This window comes from Photinus pyralis, unplaced genomic scaffold (genome assembly GCF_008802855.1).
Source record: "Photinus pyralis isolate 1611_PpyrPB1 unplaced genomic scaffold, Ppyr1.3 Ppyr1.4_LG6, whole genome shotgun sequence".
NCBI classification, from domain to species: Eukaryota; Metazoa; Arthropoda; class Insecta; order Coleoptera; family Lampyridae; genus Photinus; species Photinus pyralis.
The window spans coordinates 26,969,197-26,986,541 of record NW_022170663.1 but is presented as its reverse complement, the minus strand read 5'-3'; the positions used below and the strand labels follow the sequence as shown (position 1 = coordinate 26,986,541).

Genomic DNA, 17,345 nt, shown 5'->3' with positions numbered 1-17,345 from the left:
GAAGCGCACTGGTTATCTTTCATGCATGGTGTTAAAACTGTCTGTAACATTCACAGTGTTACTATTTCTTACTCGTAGATCGACTCCAATATGGCACGGATTTACATACATGAAAAAAAATCGTTTACAGAGTGGACAAGTGGGGCACCGAAAAGGTCATGTAATTAATATAATTACATCAATGCTATGCTATCGTTACAAAAATGTTATAATCACACACATAACAGGTGCTTGTTTGACCACTCTATAATATTTGCGACAGGAGCTAACAACCAATCGCATTTTGCGAAATCTAATGCTAATGAAAATTAGTAAGACAATCAAATTTAATGTCTATGTATGGTGAAACCAATTTAAATTTATTAAAGCAGAAACTAAATTTTCATCCCACTTCTGATGTGTAAAAAAATATTTATTATAAAAACTTCGATGTGTAAGCTCCTGTAGCATTTAGTCCCCTTACCAGTCTTTCAAACATTACTTTCTTACAAAAAGAAACACTTAGAATAAACATTGTTCACTGTTTAATTTAGATAACACCAAACTATTACTTGTTGTAGCTTGTAAATTGATCTTCTAACATAAAATTTATATAGTATATGCCTAAAAGTTGAGACATGTTTACTCATAACAAATAATTAAGATTTTTACACTACAATTCATTCATATTAATACCTATATACAATTTCGTAATTGTTATAAACAAACATGTCGCCTTTCCTGATTTGATTATGTAAATGAAGATGCTAATGAATTTCTGTTCCCTCCAAAGAAATGCTCTATTTATTTACCTTTAAATGGGCACCATACACAAACGTAGAAAATTTCTATCTAATAGGAATATTTCGCTAGTTGAGACGGTATAGCTTGTTATTATATGCAATTTGTTGTGTATTCCGCTGACAATATTGTCGCAAAATAAAATAAAACTTTTGATTATCCTTGTATAAAAAATCGCAAATATATAACAAATGAATAAATCCCACAATAAACTTTAATATAAAACGATGTTTTTTTTCTAATTTTACACTAGTAAAGCTAACTAGAACTATTATAAAATATTTATGAACAAGGTTTGTATAAAAAATACAAACATATTAACTAAAACATAAATTTGACGAAAACGATATAAGTATACGAACTACTACCGATATCAGTCTTTAAACACCGCAGTTACTGTTGCTCGAGTCTTTTTTCTTCTTCTAACATCGCGTCTAATTCGTCTGTTAAATTCGCAAGCATATTACCGATATCGTTAAGCACATCCGCCGGTTCCGATCGCTGCGCTTTGACTTGCCTACTCGGCGCCGGCGAAGACTGCGGTGGCAGGCCGACCCTGGGTTTCGCGGGCGAGTAGTCGCCCGGTCGTCCGCCCGTCCTCGTCTTTATTGTACCCGCGTTTTCATTGGCGAAAGGCAACGAGTCTGATTCCGTGCTTGAACTTGACTGGAAAAAATTCCAAACATAAATATACAGTAGGAACTTGACACCATTGCTTAAAACAAAAATCACCTGGTAGAAAATTATGTCTTAACTAAAATTTGCACCTCCCCCTCCCCCTCACTGAACCAGCTTTTTGGGATATTTACAAAAAAAAAGGCACAATATGTGTCAAACTTTTAATCTTAAACTTGGCACAGGTACATACTGTATACGTCCATAGGCTGTACCTTTTTGTACCGCGGAGGTACAATGTACGTACGACATCTATGTACAGGAAAAGTACTGTACTTACCGAAAATATAGAATATGATGTAAACGGTATCTATACTGATCATATGGTACAAAAAGTAAGCAGATAATTCCACATGTACAATTACATTATATAATTATACAGGGTGTTTGTCAAACTTTGTCGTGCCTTCACGCCACAAGAATGCTAATGAAAAATTGTAAGAAGCGTTGATCATTAACTTTGTATTACCAAGCAAATAACAAAAAAGGGGCAGATCCCACTTAAAAAGATACCAAAAAAGTGCACAGGTAATTAAAAAAAAAAGGACAGGTCCCATTTTAAAACAATAACAAAAAAGGCAGGTTCCATTGCAAAAAAAATAATGGTAGCATTCCAATGAAATTATGGAATGATAAAAAAATAAGTAAATTAAATTTTAAAAAACAAAGCCAATAGCGACCCATATTACTCCTAAAATTGTTCTGTTTACCGGTGTATGTGTTGAGGATGGAGGTCCCATACTACTTTTGAACCTGTTCTGTTTAGCAACTTAACAAAAAACAAGATTTTCAATAGGAGAAATTTTTGCCACTCAGCTCGCATTCGGAAACCAGACTTTTAATCCGGCTCATATTCAATAGCACTGATCTTTGTACTCGTAGAAATCGATTCGCGAAAGTTTGACATCGCTATCTCTTTCCGTTCTCTAGTTACGCGAGGAACAGATGGACAGACAGACGGACAAAACCATCACATAAGGGGAATTTTTTTTCTTTCCCTAGAAACAAAAGAGCAGGGAACAAAGATCGATAAAGTCAGCATAATTCCATACTTCTCTTGAACTTAACAACAAAAAAGAGCAGAGGACAAAGATCCCACCCATTCCGATTAATAGTTCCAAAAAAATGTCAATTTTTTTCGAATCTTCCTTGAACAATATTTTATTTTAAATCTTTCTTTAATTTTTCAAAAATAATGATCCCATTTCAAAAAAAAGTATTCCGGGATGATTTTAAAAAACATTCCAATGATTCCGCAAAAATCATTCCAATGAAAAAACCCTCATGATGATTCCGGAGTTATTAAAAAAACACTCCGATAATTCCGGAATTTAAAAAAACATTCGAAAGATTCTGGAATGAAAAAATCATTCCGATGATTCCACAATGGGAAAAACATTCCGCTGATCCTAGAATGAAAAAAAATATTCCGATGAAACAAAAACAAAAAAAATATTACGGAATGAAAATACATTCCGATGATTCCAGAATGAAAAAAAACATTCCGATGAAACAAACAAAATCTGTTTCGCTCTTTTGCAATTTTTGATTAACCTGAGAGTTTGTGCGTCGGGAGGTTTTTATAATACTCTTAAATCTTTGAGAAGTGGAACATGAAAAAAAAAGAATTTTTCAAACATGCTGCTATGTACCATTATTGAGAGACATTATAATAAATCAAAAATGAATATAATTTAAAAATTACAATCAACCCTTAATAAAGAATTAGACAGATCAATACAAGGCACTCACCTTAAAACTAGCATCCGAACCATTTCGATGTTGCAACGCCAACGTGTTGATTAGTTCCTGTTCCTCCGAACTCCACGATCTAGACGAATTTAGTTTGGATATGCAAGCACCGGGCGGCGTACCGGGCGCGGGCGGCGGCGGTAACGGAAGTTCTCCTTGACTATCTAACGATATACTCAAACTATCTGAGCTGGGGTAGGCGGGAAGCGGAAGAGGGCTAGACGTTTGAACGTGATGGATTTCGACGGTCGTCGTCTGTTCCGAGCTGTCGCTCGAGTCGATTTGACGTTTGGGCGGGCTCGGCGGAAGCTTTTTGCCCATTATGGGCGTACCGTACTGTATGTGGTATTTACTTGTGTCTATTAAGTCACGCGGTAGCGTTTTGTACTGTGGCGGCATGTATTTTTCCGGATTGAACTGAGGTTTTTCAAAGTCTGGGAATGTTTCGCGCGCTTTCGCGGTGATTTTTGCGATGGGCCGAGGTCGAATTACGCCTCTGGGCCTTGGAAGAGTGCCACCGCCTTCGTACAGCAGACCAGAATCGTTCGTCGGCGTAATATCGCCGTCGTCGTACGATCTCGGTCTCCATCCCACCGACTGCTGATAATAAAATATTTGAGTGTTATCTGCACTGAACGTGTGATGCGTACGCTCGTTGGGATCTTCTAGGGATTCCAGTGATTTTCCCCTTCCAGTTCTAATCTGTAACCAACAATTTTTCATTCTTTATATATAGGCAAGCATACCATAGCCATCAAAGATTACAAATCAGGTGATCGTCCTCCTTCTTCTAATCATAAACCTTTATCCTCCAAGAGGAAAACAAAACAAACAAAAAATCATTATAATAATTCCTGTAATTTTATTAAATGGAGTTTATTGTGTAAGTGTTTCTTTGGCTTTGCGTTTGGGTTGAATACGAGTGGGTTGTGATAACGTGGTGTGTTTCTGTGAAGAAGGAGTTTTGTGTTTTTTAACTGTGCTATTATTATTATTATTATAAAAAAGACGTACAATTACACGTAGAATTCAAAAATGCATTCAAATACAGGGGGTTATATTTAAAAAAATGTACCATTTGGGCGCCCTACTTTTTGGGCGCACCCTGTATAATTCCAAATATTTTTAAAATGTGGGGAATATTCAACCATATCATAATACAAAAGCACTCTATCGAAAAATCTCATCTTCAAGACATTAAGTTACTCCGCGCAATCGTTGACTCACCCTGTACGTTTGGAAAAGATCTTGAAAGCGATAGCCTAGAATGCTCTTGACAGACGCTAGAATGTTCTGGAAGGGCAGTAGAAATTATCGGAAAATATTTGAACGACTCTAGAAGGCATCAACGGTATTTTAAGACTTTCCAGTGCAATTAAACACTTACGTCTTTTCCAGAGCAATAAGCGTCTTGAAATGCTTCCTGGGATGCATCTCAGAGCATTCCAGTTCATTCCCGAATTTTTCATGGCAATCTAAGATTTTCCCTAGAGATCGAAGGCTTTGTGGCGACTTTACAGGCCATTTCTATTGCCCTCTAAAAACTTTTAGACCTTCACCCTCTTTCTATCGTTAGAAAGCGTTTATAAGACTGTGTGGAAAGTTTTCCGGGATGATTCCCACGCGCTTTTTCAGAGCATTTAAAAGGCTTTTCATAGCAATCAGATTTTCCACAGCACGAATGACTCTTTACTCCATGTAGTTCCCAGAACCTTATGGACTACTTAGAGGCTTTCTTGAGCCTTCTCAGAGCTTTGTTGCCTTCATATCCACGGAAAGGACCAGAGAGCTCTGGAAAGAGTTTTGATTGGAAGCGCTAGGAAGAATATACTTAAGGAGAAAATAATATTCAAGGTTTTACCTTACTGATACTCAGACTCAGACTTCAGAAGCCTTCTGGAGACTTCTATGCACTTTTGAAAACTGAGTAAGCCGAGCTTATATAGTACTGTGGTAGGGCATTATTGTAGGACCTGATCAAGTACCAACGAGCTTAAGGGTAGAGGATACTTATCTTTCTCATTGTATATGATCACATTCCGATAATGTTCCTTGAAGAGGATAATTGTAACAAAGTATCAATTTCTGCCCAGATATTGCAGTACATTTTCACCTTACACCTACACACAGTGATGTAGTGTAATTGTGGTTAAGCTACAGTGTCATGTAATTCGTTATAATGTAATGGTATATTGTAGTACCTATAGTTGTATGGTAGAGTAGGCCAGAGATCCTTTTTGATTATAGTGCATAGACTTTTTGTTTATTAACAATTTTTTTTATTGTAATGGGTGTTCTACCAAAAATCAACATTTTTTTAAGACTCGATATTTTAAATTTCATTTTGGAATAACGCACACAATTCCAAAATTCAGATTCCCTGCCTAAATTTTAGGGTAGTTCAAGTGTTACGAATTTTAAGCTGTACTTAATCTAAACCTCTGCTTGAATTTGATAGTGCAAACTGTCGTTATTCGATTAATTTTCCATGAGCAAAGAGTAAGAGGGTAATTATGTTTTTTAGCTCCATGAATGCTAACAGACTAACGCTGAAAGGAGTTTATTTTCGGTTGTAGTTGGTATAATAATTTGGGATAATGGCGCGTTCTCAAGACGATCACGTGATATGTGAACTTCGATGATCATTTTTTAAAATTGCAAGATCTCCGACTTGAATCATCATTTCATTGACTTTAAAGTTTGCTTGGAAAACAATTAATGCAATCACATGCAACATATGCTGTAAGGTCTAAGAAGTGGATTTCTACCTTTATAGGAACAATATCAGTGCAAAACATGGGCTGCACGTAGTGTGAACCGGCGGCGAGTTGGCGTGTCTGGTCGAGCTCCCAGGGCTGATGGAAGGATCGGAACGTGGTGTGAACAGCGGGAACGCCAGGCGAGGGCGGGCCCAGGGGTGCGTGCACCATCACGTCCTTACACAAACATGCAGCATAAGCGAGATAGCTCATAGCACGCTAAATTGTGATAAATCGACAACAGATATTTCACATGTGCACCGCATCAGTGCAATAATGTGAATAATTGACACAAAAAGTAGATTGGTAGTGAAATATCTAAATTAAGACTGAGGAAAATGCATGCATGAACTTCACTTGGTAACACCGCAAGTAAAAAAAAAACGTTATGTAATCAATATGGCAAAATGTGGCTTACTCGATTCGATTCATACCTGCTGCATGTGAATTCTATTGTAATCTATACTGTTGAAGCGTTTCCCCGCTCTGATATCCTTCACTCTCTTTATTGCTAACATAATTTTCTTTTGATGACCCAGCTTTACAATCCCAATATCCTCTAAATCCTCCCACGTTAACTGCGTTACATCATCTACAGTATTGTAACCTGTAACCAAAATCGTGTACACGACCACTTAATAATTTTCAAAAAAAAGCACCTTGCGCTAGTAGAGCCGGTAGATACTCCTCCAGCCGCAGAAGTCGCAGCCACTCCTCTAACGAACCCTATCGATCACTTAATGGTAAACAACAAAACTGGGAATGAGACCGACTTACCGGTATGTAATCGGGTAAGTTATCCGGTAAGTTTAGCTGCGCTATTTCCGCTTTTAACCTCTTCCGATGGTGTGGTTTTGTTATTCCAATTGCCGTCAAGTCTTCTGGCGTCATTCTCCCAATGGTTGGCAAGTCGTAGCCGGCCGATAAAAATAAGGTGAAATATTCTTCAAATTGAAGATCAACGAGCCACGCGTGTATAATTTCTTGATCCTGAAACGGCGTGTGAGTAAAAAGACAGGTTACTCATTCTAGCAGCCTCACCGGTACGCCTTGATGAATCATCCTTTCTACTCTGCCCTGATCTGAACCGATGGAACACGAGCTGAGGGAACATCTCGGACTGTTTGAGGAGCCAATCGTGCTTCGTCCTGCGTTACTAAGCGGATGATAGGAGGCTCGGCCGCTGTCTAAAGATGCCGTGCTATGTCGTGAGCCTGAGCCTGCGCTTCCACTCGAGGATCCGGGGCTGTCACGACCGGGTGACTGTAACGATAGCTGTAAGTGACGTACATTGGAACGAGTGAGAGGCTTACTTGGGTCATATCGATGCCTTGGTCTTCCTGTAGACTAAGCTGGTGATGGTAGTAGACTGCCGCCTTGTGTGTAAGAACGCCACCGGAAGGTGGTTGGCCGGGGAAGGTGAATGTGGGGGGTGGGTAGATGGGACCAGGTGATTTTCCCGTACTGCTGCTAACAGTACTGCCGTAATCTGAGTGATCATCTGAAACAAAAATATAAGTTATTACTATACAACTACTGTGTAGTTTCTAAAAATGTTTAATGGTTTTTAAGATCATTTTGAAGCAGAGTTCCGTTTCTAGAAAGGTTTGCAAGTAGGGTTTCCATTAAAAAAATAAAATTTGAGTCTTTATTTTTAAGTGGACGGGGTTTCAGTCAAAACCTGGTGTAACAACCCACCCCACTACACTTTTACAAATATCAATTCCCGAACTCGGAGTCGGAGAGACCCTAGTGCCGCAGTCGGATTCCATGCCACTGCGCCACACAGTCCGGAAAATTCATAGATTACTAATCAAGTAACACTTGAAAAGAATTTGGGCTTCGTGGGTTAATCCCCCTACTTCCTTACAGCTTTGCGTGGGTTAATTAACAGGAATTTAATCAAAGAATTGTTTCGTATTCAATTTCCTTATGTTGGCGGTCTATCAAAATCAAAATTCATTTAAAGAGGTTGAAATCCATTGCTGGAATGTTATTACTATAGCTTCACACGCAGATATCGATAACAATTTGAGAGATGGTGATGCTATCGCCAACTTCACGACAGTACAATGGTTTTACCCGGAGGCTTCAAGACTACCTGCACTTTAAATATTTCTTTAAAGAACTTTCAGAGAACGTTTGGAAACCGTTTAAGTGTTTTAGGAAGGGCCTTTCGAGATCCGTCGGCGACTTTTCGGAACTAGGGCCTTCGCGAAGCCTTTCAGGCGCTTACTAACGATTTCAAGGTTTGCTTTTTTGCTTTAGAAATAGCACGAGAAGCCCTAGAAGGTGCTGGAAAGCACTTATTTTGTAAAAAAGTTACTACTTTTCCGCCTTCAAGCTTCAAATTCATATGATACTTGACGTTATGGCCACACAGTATATTTCTGGAGTCGACCACCTTTGCTGAACACCCGGTATCTAGAAGCGTTTTAAGTTGGGCGCTTCGTTACTAAGAAATAGTTTCTGAATTTATTTATTTGCACTAGGAGACGAGGAGTGAACTTTGCGTTTTCATTTTGTTTAATCGTTTGTCTTACCGTCGATAACACACGCAAGTTTTCTTGTAAATTTATCCGTTTTGCAACCATTCCTGTAGTTATATTTAAATTGTTTTTACAGCCGCCGAAAAGTCTCTTGCCAGAGAAGAAGAGAGAGAATCAGTCTTATTAAGTTTTATGTCCGTGAATGACCGATTAATCGATTTTAGTTTTCTAATGGAAATCCAGGATTGAACTCGGCGAGCTTGTGCAGTTTAAGGAAAATATCAACGTGATAATAGCTTGCGCTTGACCTCACATTCCAAGGAGCAAAAGGGTATTGCTGGACTGCCAAATTTGGAGATTTAATTCCGACTATTTGGATAAGTTACCGTAATTAGTTGAATGGGTTACAGATAACAACCTCTGAGTAAGTCGAGATTACACCCGTTAAGTGCGCTCTTAAAAAACTTGATTATTGACACCGGTCCCATATTTTTTCTGATGTCGGGGGTGTGTTAGCTTCGACACACGCCAAGAAGTCTAAAAATCACACGAACGATTTTCGGATTTTTACCGCCCGCATTAGTTAAAAATCCCCCCCCCCCCCCACTTTTTTTACGGAAATCCGAATCAAAATCTAGATGATGTCGATCGGTCTGTCGCTTTGTTTGTTTGTACTCTCATTTCCGGCTAAACGGCTGAACCGATTGGAACCCAATTTGGTACATAATTCTTACACATAAAAGGGCAGAATCGCCCGGGTGTCTATGATAGTCACAGCAAATTTTTATATAGTTTTAAGTTTACTTTTAAACGCCTGATAAGGCGCATTTGTAGCGCATCTTATCGCGCTACTTTTTTTTACCAGTTTTCCAGGTCACTTATAGATTTTGATAGACTTGTATAATCCTGGATAGGACCCAAAATATTCAAAACCCTATTTAGGTTTTTTTTCCTTACAGAAATAACGCCAAAGGTTTCCAACTCCTTCTACAGCTTTGAGAAGGTTCTGAAACAAAGAAGAGGCCGGTCTTAAAAATGCCTATCAGAACGGAGACACGTCAATACCACTCCTTGAAGTTTCAATCCCCAATCCAAAATATTGCTCTTTTGACATAGAACAGTATATTATACATACCAAGGGACTAAAAAGTGTGTGTTTCAATCCCGAGGGTGCAGATTGTTGCCCGAAACGTAGTTAAAAGCTTAAAATGTAAAATTGAAAACGTCTTAAAATTATAAAACAGGAAAAAAAAATATCCGATAGTTTGGCTATTCCGCGGGAACTTTGTAATGGGGCCCCGTTAACGGATTTTATTTGATTCACATTTTTCTAAACTGTTGCATGTGTTCGAGTGGTTCGTAAATATGTCCCTAACTTTCAAATGCGTGTGAAAACTTAAGGTACCGGGAAGTCGCGGGGCAGGACGAAATTAGCTAGATATAGCATCCATCGTTATCAATCTTGCTAAGTAGCATTTGAATTGCTGATTCAGCGGTAGTCCACTTCACGCAGAGTTGAGCTATTGATGTCAAGGACTCTGATTGGACAAAAATCAGTGGAAAAGGTTGCACCTCCCAGAACGGTCGGGAATCGGAAAAGTAAAGTAGTACAAATTAGGTTTTTGGGAGAGGGCGGTAAGACGGTCACCCGTGGATAACAGTGGGGTGTTATTTTTTTATGTTGTGAGATTTATTATTATTTTACCTGGAATTCATCGCACGGTGGATTTTTTTGTGTTCTTTGAATTTGTGTCGGGTCAGCTAAGTTAAGTCGGCCATGTGTAAATGTTAGAGAAATTGCGTGCGCCTACAGTAGCAAAAATACGAACAACTGCGCAGTTTTAAAACGCGCATTAAAGGTTTTTGTGACATTCCCTCATAAAGGATAATTTATGGTTTAGGAACTATTACCGTACATACGAACAATAGTGGAAATTTTAACCAATAAAGATTTTTTAATTTGTCAATCATATAGAGAAGAAAAAAGTCCATTCTCCTGGAAGTTTATTTAAAATTTCGTTATATTGGCACACATTTTTTGTGAAAGAAAGTAACAACAAAATTATTAGTACGAACATCCCTATGTTATGATGTAGAGGTTGTTACGCCTTTATAGTATTTATTTATGTATTCGTGGGAGAGAGTATCCAGTGTCTTGTTGCCCTGTATGATTCTATTAACCGTTTATACCGTGGAGAAAGCACCTAATACAGTTCCGATCTGTTCCTTTCTCATCTCGTTCCCGCTGCCGGACAATGTTGAGCAATACAAGAAGGGAGCCCTCTAGTTAACGTTTCTTCTATTTGCTTCACCTGCACTTTTTAATGTTACATGCTAGACGATGCCGGAGCAGAGATATACTATTTTTATGGTTTTGATTAGTATGTTATTTTCTGATTTCTATCTCGTTTTATTATATTATTTAACTGCATTTGACTCGATTAGATGATTTTTGTTGTGCGATTTGTCTATCTCTATTTTGCATTTTTTTAAATTTATTTCTTGTATCGGTGTGTTACGCCAGGCATTTTTTCCTTGTTGTTTTTTTTTCCTGGCTTGTCGTGCATAATATATTTCAATTTTATTATCGTTCCTTAGGCACAAACTTCTTAATGTTATTCAATTCCCTTCCCAATTGTCTCACGTCCCAACACATAAACAATCACCATAGTATAACATAACGTAGGAGTCCCATTCTTACCACCCAATTTTGAGGCGACTGTTACCGAGATTGGAAAGTGGCGCGAAACGTCTATTTGACAAGAAAGTTAGATGGCTCCGTTTGAAATTTGTAACATTAGAAATGTTTATGGTTTCGTATATGGATACAAGTTGCGAGTTTCGTTCAAGGCCGATGTCGCATCAAGTGACGATTGTACCGTATTCGGCCGTGATCGGTAGGTTAAGGAAAAGTAAGGATACTGTCGATACGTTTGGATTGTTCTGTTAATTCCAATCTAAAATTCTTGCACATTTTCTATGATACTATTACGAGCTTGTTACGACGCTTATTATTCAAGGGTTATGTTTGCGACACGAGCGAGCTTGCAAGCGAGTGGAGCAAGTGATCCGAGTGGTTTTAAGTATGGCGTTACATGATTATCATTTCCAATGTCTCCGATGTATTGCATGGATTGCGAAATCTGTGAATTTATTTCGCAGCATATGTCCTAGAAAGGACTCTTCTATTTATCAAGTGCGAGTATAAGTGAATGCTATTATCGGCTGTCACTGGGTACACAATTGATGCCAAATTGGGAACGTTTTAAAAATGGGTAATAAAAGTAAAAATTTCTAAGAATTTATGCGATTCGCACGAAAAGCTTGGCCTCTTCATCTGAAACTACGAGTTCGGTGAATTCATAGTTACAGAGACCCATAACTCAAACATGCGACATGTTAGTTGAATATATCACTATTATACCACGCAACTATTAATTTACAATGCTTCCTTATCGAAATCCTCAATCGTAAGTCATTTCTCAAATCGTTGTTAATGCATGGAATGCAATCCGAAAGCCAATAAACCAGCAGCAGCCATCAAAAGAAAGGAGGCATCAAAACCGATCACGTAGCCGGCCTTTTTTATTTTCCAACATTTATGAATGCCTTAAATGAAAAATTAACAGTACAAATCCAAAGGCGATTGCTGCAAAAGTGCATTCACCGATGCTAAATAAGGTAAAACGAGTACAGGCATCTCGACAACCGATTGCAAATAATACACGAGTCGAGAATTACCGCAAACGTCAACTCGACGACGATGGTAACATAATCTTTGTGGATGTTTTAAAATGACAAAGATGCTAAAACAGACATTCGCATTTAATCATTAACAACAACCCCTCCAACTCTTTTTCCAGACTAATTAAGATCGTCACGGTAATTTGCCTCGGAAAAACGAGCTTAGGGAAGATTAATTTAAAATATTCACGAGCTTTGTGGGTGCTTGTTTTTAGATGCGTTCAGTCAAGTGCAGGATTTCTAAAATTATCTCCTGCACCTTCTTTCAGGCACCTTAATGGGGACTGTAGATGACACATTTCTTACGGGAGATCCCACTGGTAATTTTAAAATGGAATAGTGAATGAACATCATGGCAAACATATTACTATGGTTGTTTTTTTTTTGGTGAGAAGGGATAGTAACAATACCCCAATGTCGTAAAGTTTAAACAGCAGCATTGAAACTATAATTAGAAATTATGTTGCTTTACACATATGGTTAAAATTGTAATCCTCGAACATCCGGCAATAAATTCAGCGCAAATTGAGAAATCTTGTTAAACTCCAAATGCTTGTTTGTGGTTAACAATAATTTTTGTTGGGATTTAAATATGAAACGGTTACCACTAGTTGACTAGTACATTCAACCGACGAAATTAAATTGCGACTATCAATTTAGATACTGTCAAAAATGATACTTTCAGTTAAACCCACAGGAAGCAGAGCAATTTATTAACTTTTTTACTCCAATGTTCGTGGTAGGTAGCGAATATAATACTGTCAAAACCACTTATTAAAATCCGAAAATTGTTTAGATAATTTTTGAAACGGTTTAGACTCTTTCTAAAATTTTCGTATGTTTTCCTTTTCCAGATTTTCCAGAGAACTACAAAGTACCAAAAAAAACGTACTAGAAAGCTCTAAAATTAGCTAGACATATCTGTTGAGGCCTACTGTGTGCAAGCTGCTTAATATTCCGAAAGGTACATATGTAGAAGGCACTAAAAAGTAAAGACGGGCATTATTGGAAAGTGTGTAGAGAGCCGAACCTTCTAGCGTTCCAAAGTCCAGAGATACTTTCCATAACTACATACGACTAGAAAGGTTTGAAAATGAAAGCTCTAAAAAGACTTCATGAAGCCTCTAGAACAGGCATGACCAACCTGCGGCCCGCGGGCCGAATGCGGCCCTCTGCACTATTCTATGCGGCCCGCAGTTCGAACCTGAACAAAGCAATGGAAAGGTTCTATTAAATGTTTTATTTCAAATAGAACAAGAAAAACATTCCAATATTACTCAAATACAATGTTAATCAGTGTGAAACTTGAGGTTGTTTTTGTAGCGCCTACTTCTTGATGTCAGGTTCAAACTTTGTAGTGGTGGCCCTTAGTAGGTAATGAAGATGATCATCTGTAAGGCGAGATTTTTTTACTTTTGATGCATTTGATTCTTGAAAATGTTTGCTCACACAGATATGTGGATCCAAACATGGAAAAAATACGTTGGGCCAGTTTTTTATTTCTGGAAAACTGTCGTCGATTTTTGTAAAAGTTTGGTAAATTTTTTCGATTTTCCTCATACAAGTCCTTAAGTGGGGTATTAGTTTTCAATTCTATTAATTCCATTTGAAATTTTTCCTGAACTGCAGCTTCATCCATCTGGAAAGGATTCCCAATCAATTGAAACAGCATCCTTTGCTCTTTAAGTTTCTTAAAACGTGTTTGGAATTCAGTTTTCAGTTTTTCCAACAAATTCAAAAATATTACAGATGGGAAATCTGAAGCATGCTTTTCTTGCATTTTTTTACAGCAATTGAAGTGTACAAAATTTTTATTTTCAATTTGCCTGGTAATTAGTTTGAGCTCAAAAGCAGGTAGGGTTCAGGGGTACTCGCGGGATCGTGTAATTGGTTAAATTACAGTTTTTTTTCATAATATGAGTTTTCATGGATGTGCGGCCCGTATAGGCTTTGCTGAAATCACAATTGGCCCGCAAACTTGAAAAGGTTGGTCATGCCTGCTCTAGAAGGTAAAAAGTACGAGGTAAAGTAGTAAAGAATTTTCATGTACTCAAGTAAAATTTATTGATTTTCTTTATGCTTTCCTTTAGAAGGCTTTAAAAACCCTCCAATATTCCAAAAAGGACTTTTAAGAGGTCTTTCTAGAGTTTTCCGCCTTTTCAAAGTTACGTGAACTAAACAAGAATCAAAACGCTCCGAAAAGAATGTCAAAATCTAGCTCGAAAAAGGATATAAAAAACTAGATACTCACTTTTTAGTGCTTTGTATAGCACTGCAAGGCTTTCCGGAGCATTCTAGAGCTTTCTAGTACCTTCCCAAACCTGTATGAGCGTAGAAACTAGTCACCTGAAAAGTTCTGAAAATTCACTTTAAAGTGGCTCTTTGGGTGCTTTTTCAGACTACGTTCTCGCTAAAGACTTTGTGTCTCTGCCCAAAGCTTGAGAGCTTTGAAAAGGCCCAGAAAGCTCTGAAAAGGGCTTATCGTTATGAGAAGTTCAGAAGACTCTGAAAATGACCTAAAACGGCCACGAAAAACGCCAAAAAGTTCTGTAGAAGAGAGTCTAAAGCCCTAGTGAGAGCAATAATAAGCCTCTCAGAAATGTCCAGAGAATTGAAGTTCTGGGGAAACCCCCATTTTCCACATCTTTCTAACCATTTTCAGAACCAGAACTAAATAGGGATCTCCTAGCTCTAGAAAGCACTCAAAAGAGCCTAACGGACCTCCCGAAAGCACATGAGGTATAAAACAGCGCTTTGCATAGTTTTTCTAAGAGCTTTCCGAAGCTTTCTTATGCTATTTTCCAGAGTAAGTCTTAACCCTTAAACCCTCTTGAGCACCTGAAAAGTTTCGTAACCGCCCTAGTTATAGAAAACGCTAAGCTAAAATGCTGTGAACACTCTGAAAAATGCATAGAAAAAGCCAAGTCCCCTTGATCACAAACACAGACTTTATAGAGCTTTCGATACCCTTCCCTGCGCCTTCAAGACATCCTAGATCCTCTAAATCGATAATTACACGAGCCTAAAAACGTTGGAAAATTACTTGGAATTATCTGCAAAAAGCAATAGAACGCTTTAAGTAACCCAAAAACCTATGAAAAAGACATACAGCATTGACAAATGTCAATAAAACACTCTGAAATGGTGTTAAAAGAATCTAGAAGGCGATAGAGACCGTGTGCCTTCTACCTCTCTAGACCTTTCGATGCCCTTTCCTGCACTTTCCAAACTTCCTAAAGAAAAAAAGGTTTGAAAGTAGATCAGGTATATCACACTATGGGAAAGTGAATCTAGAAAGCTCTAAATAATATTCTGACAACCAGTTTTCGGAGAATTCTTATGAGCTTTCGCGAGATTAAAACTTTGGAACCTTGGTCACTTTCCAGACCTTTCTAGGCGTTTTCCATAACTGTATTTCGTTTCCAGACCCATACAAGCGCAGAAACTTCGGGAAATAATGTGAAAATGTCGCTAGAAGACTCGGAAAAGGATCTAAAAATAAAAGAAAGATATTAGAAAGGGAACGCAATTCCCTAGAGCGCTCTACAAACCCATTGAATACCTTTTCAGACTTTTCGACTCTGCTTTTATGCGCATTTCCTATACAGAATCAAACCAGAAAGCCTCGAAAAGGAATAGGAAGCCTGGAAAGAGACACAAAAGACACAGAAAACCAGACTTCCCAAAGGAGGTACGAAGTTCGCGATGTCTGCTAGTAAAGGTATAGAAATTAGCTATGGTTCGGATCTACAAATGAAAGAGCGATAGAATCGAGGATAGATTGCTATAATAGGAAGGCGCTATAACTAAAGCTTTGGTAAACACCTAGAGAATGCTCTGAAAGCATTTAAAAGACTTTGGAAAGCAACCCTACGGCTGTGTCACTACTAGATTTTTTATCTAAGAAAATTTTTCTGTTTCTCTAACAAAGACCGCTATAGGAAAAAATCTATTTTTTCGCTTCTCATAATTTTATACGATTGATTTTTTAATAACCAAAACTTAAATAGGACATTTGCTCTACTTTAGTGAGCATTTTTGACCAAAGAAACCCAAAATTTGATTGAGAAAACGGCTAAATGCATTGATAGAGAACAATAAAATTGGCTCTGCTGGAAATCACGGTTAACCCTTTGGGTCATTATTTATTATGTGCACTTTTCGAAAAAGAAATGGATTGCGCATGCGCACTCAACTTTCGTATTCGTGGGCGATTTTGTCCAAAAAAAATTAATTAAACGTACATAAAAAATAGACTGCGCATACGCAGACTTAATTTTGACCTTGGCATTTGACCTCTAGGTAGCTACTAACTCCAGGAATATTTTTAAAAAATGTTTCAAAACCTACGTAACACAACTGTAAATGAGTAATATAGTCCATAGCGTCGACCAATTCGCGAAAACCCAAAGTCTCTAGGTGGCTCAGGTGAGATCTCGATGGAACAGATATTCAGACAGACAGACGACGGAAAATCGACCTTAACCTTTCGTTGTGTTACGCTAAAGAACATCATTTTACCGTTACGGCCTGATGGAGGGATAGACGAACAAGAATTTCCATGTGCAATGACGAGATCTTTTTAAATACAAAATTCATTCAGCATGTTCCAAGCCGCGCAGTGATGAATTTATATAATTTTATGCAAATCTTAATAACTGCAGCCGTAAAACTCGCTACTTAAAAATAAATTTACGGCAATTACCATATCAAACTTGTCCTTGATAGGAAGAAGAGTGCTGCACACATGCATCAACCCAACGTAATAATTTCCCCAAAGGCAAAAAAAAGGCAAATTATTCCGGCAGTAAGACGATGAATAATAATCAAAACGTAAATTTGCGACCTTGCATATTCTCGGTGAGATTTCACCTGAGGGCGTAAGGAGAACCGTTTTTGTTTTACTTTTTTCTGCGCTAAACTTGTAATCTAGTAGAACAAATGGGTAATTTTATATTTCAAACGTGACTTGTAGGTTTTATTAATTCTGTCTATTGAATAATAATTTGTGCTGAACGATGCCTTCGAACTCATCGTATACTATAAACAATGAGATTGTCTTTAATTCGCGACTTCCTTCCATTATAAAGGCGAGACGATTTTAATTTTATTTTTTAAGCCAAGGTTTCCAGTACGGGTAACGGGC

General features: G+C 37.9%; 1 protein-coding gene across 2 annotated transcripts in view; it reads right to left on the bottom strand.

Annotated features, from left to right (window-relative positions):
• Positions 1-729: 729 nt before the first annotated feature.
• The window catches only part of LOC116172940 (caskin-2), a 63,503-nt gene continuing 46,887 nt past the window's right edge, over positions 730-17,345 (bottom strand). Inside the window, exons 4-11 of one of the 2 annotated variants that reach the window (XM_031490217.1) lie at positions 7,280-7,467; positions 7,008-7,229; positions 6,744-6,956; positions 6,626-6,692; positions 6,401-6,573; positions 5,976-6,143; positions 3,208-3,909; positions 730-1,446 (exon numbers count right to left, since the gene is read on the bottom strand). In XM_031490217.1, coding sequence (XP_031346077.1) covers positions 1,174-1,446; positions 3,208-3,909; positions 5,976-6,143; positions 6,401-6,573; positions 6,626-6,692; positions 6,744-6,956; positions 7,008-7,229; positions 7,280-7,467 — 2,006 coding nt within the window. In that variant the 3' untranslated portion in view covers positions 730-1,173. The remainder of the gene's footprint in view (positions 1,447-3,207; positions 3,910-5,975; positions 6,144-6,400; positions 6,574-6,625; positions 6,693-6,743; positions 6,957-7,007; positions 7,230-7,279; positions 7,468-17,345) is intronic. The other variant, XM_031490218.1, reaches the window with a different exon arrangement.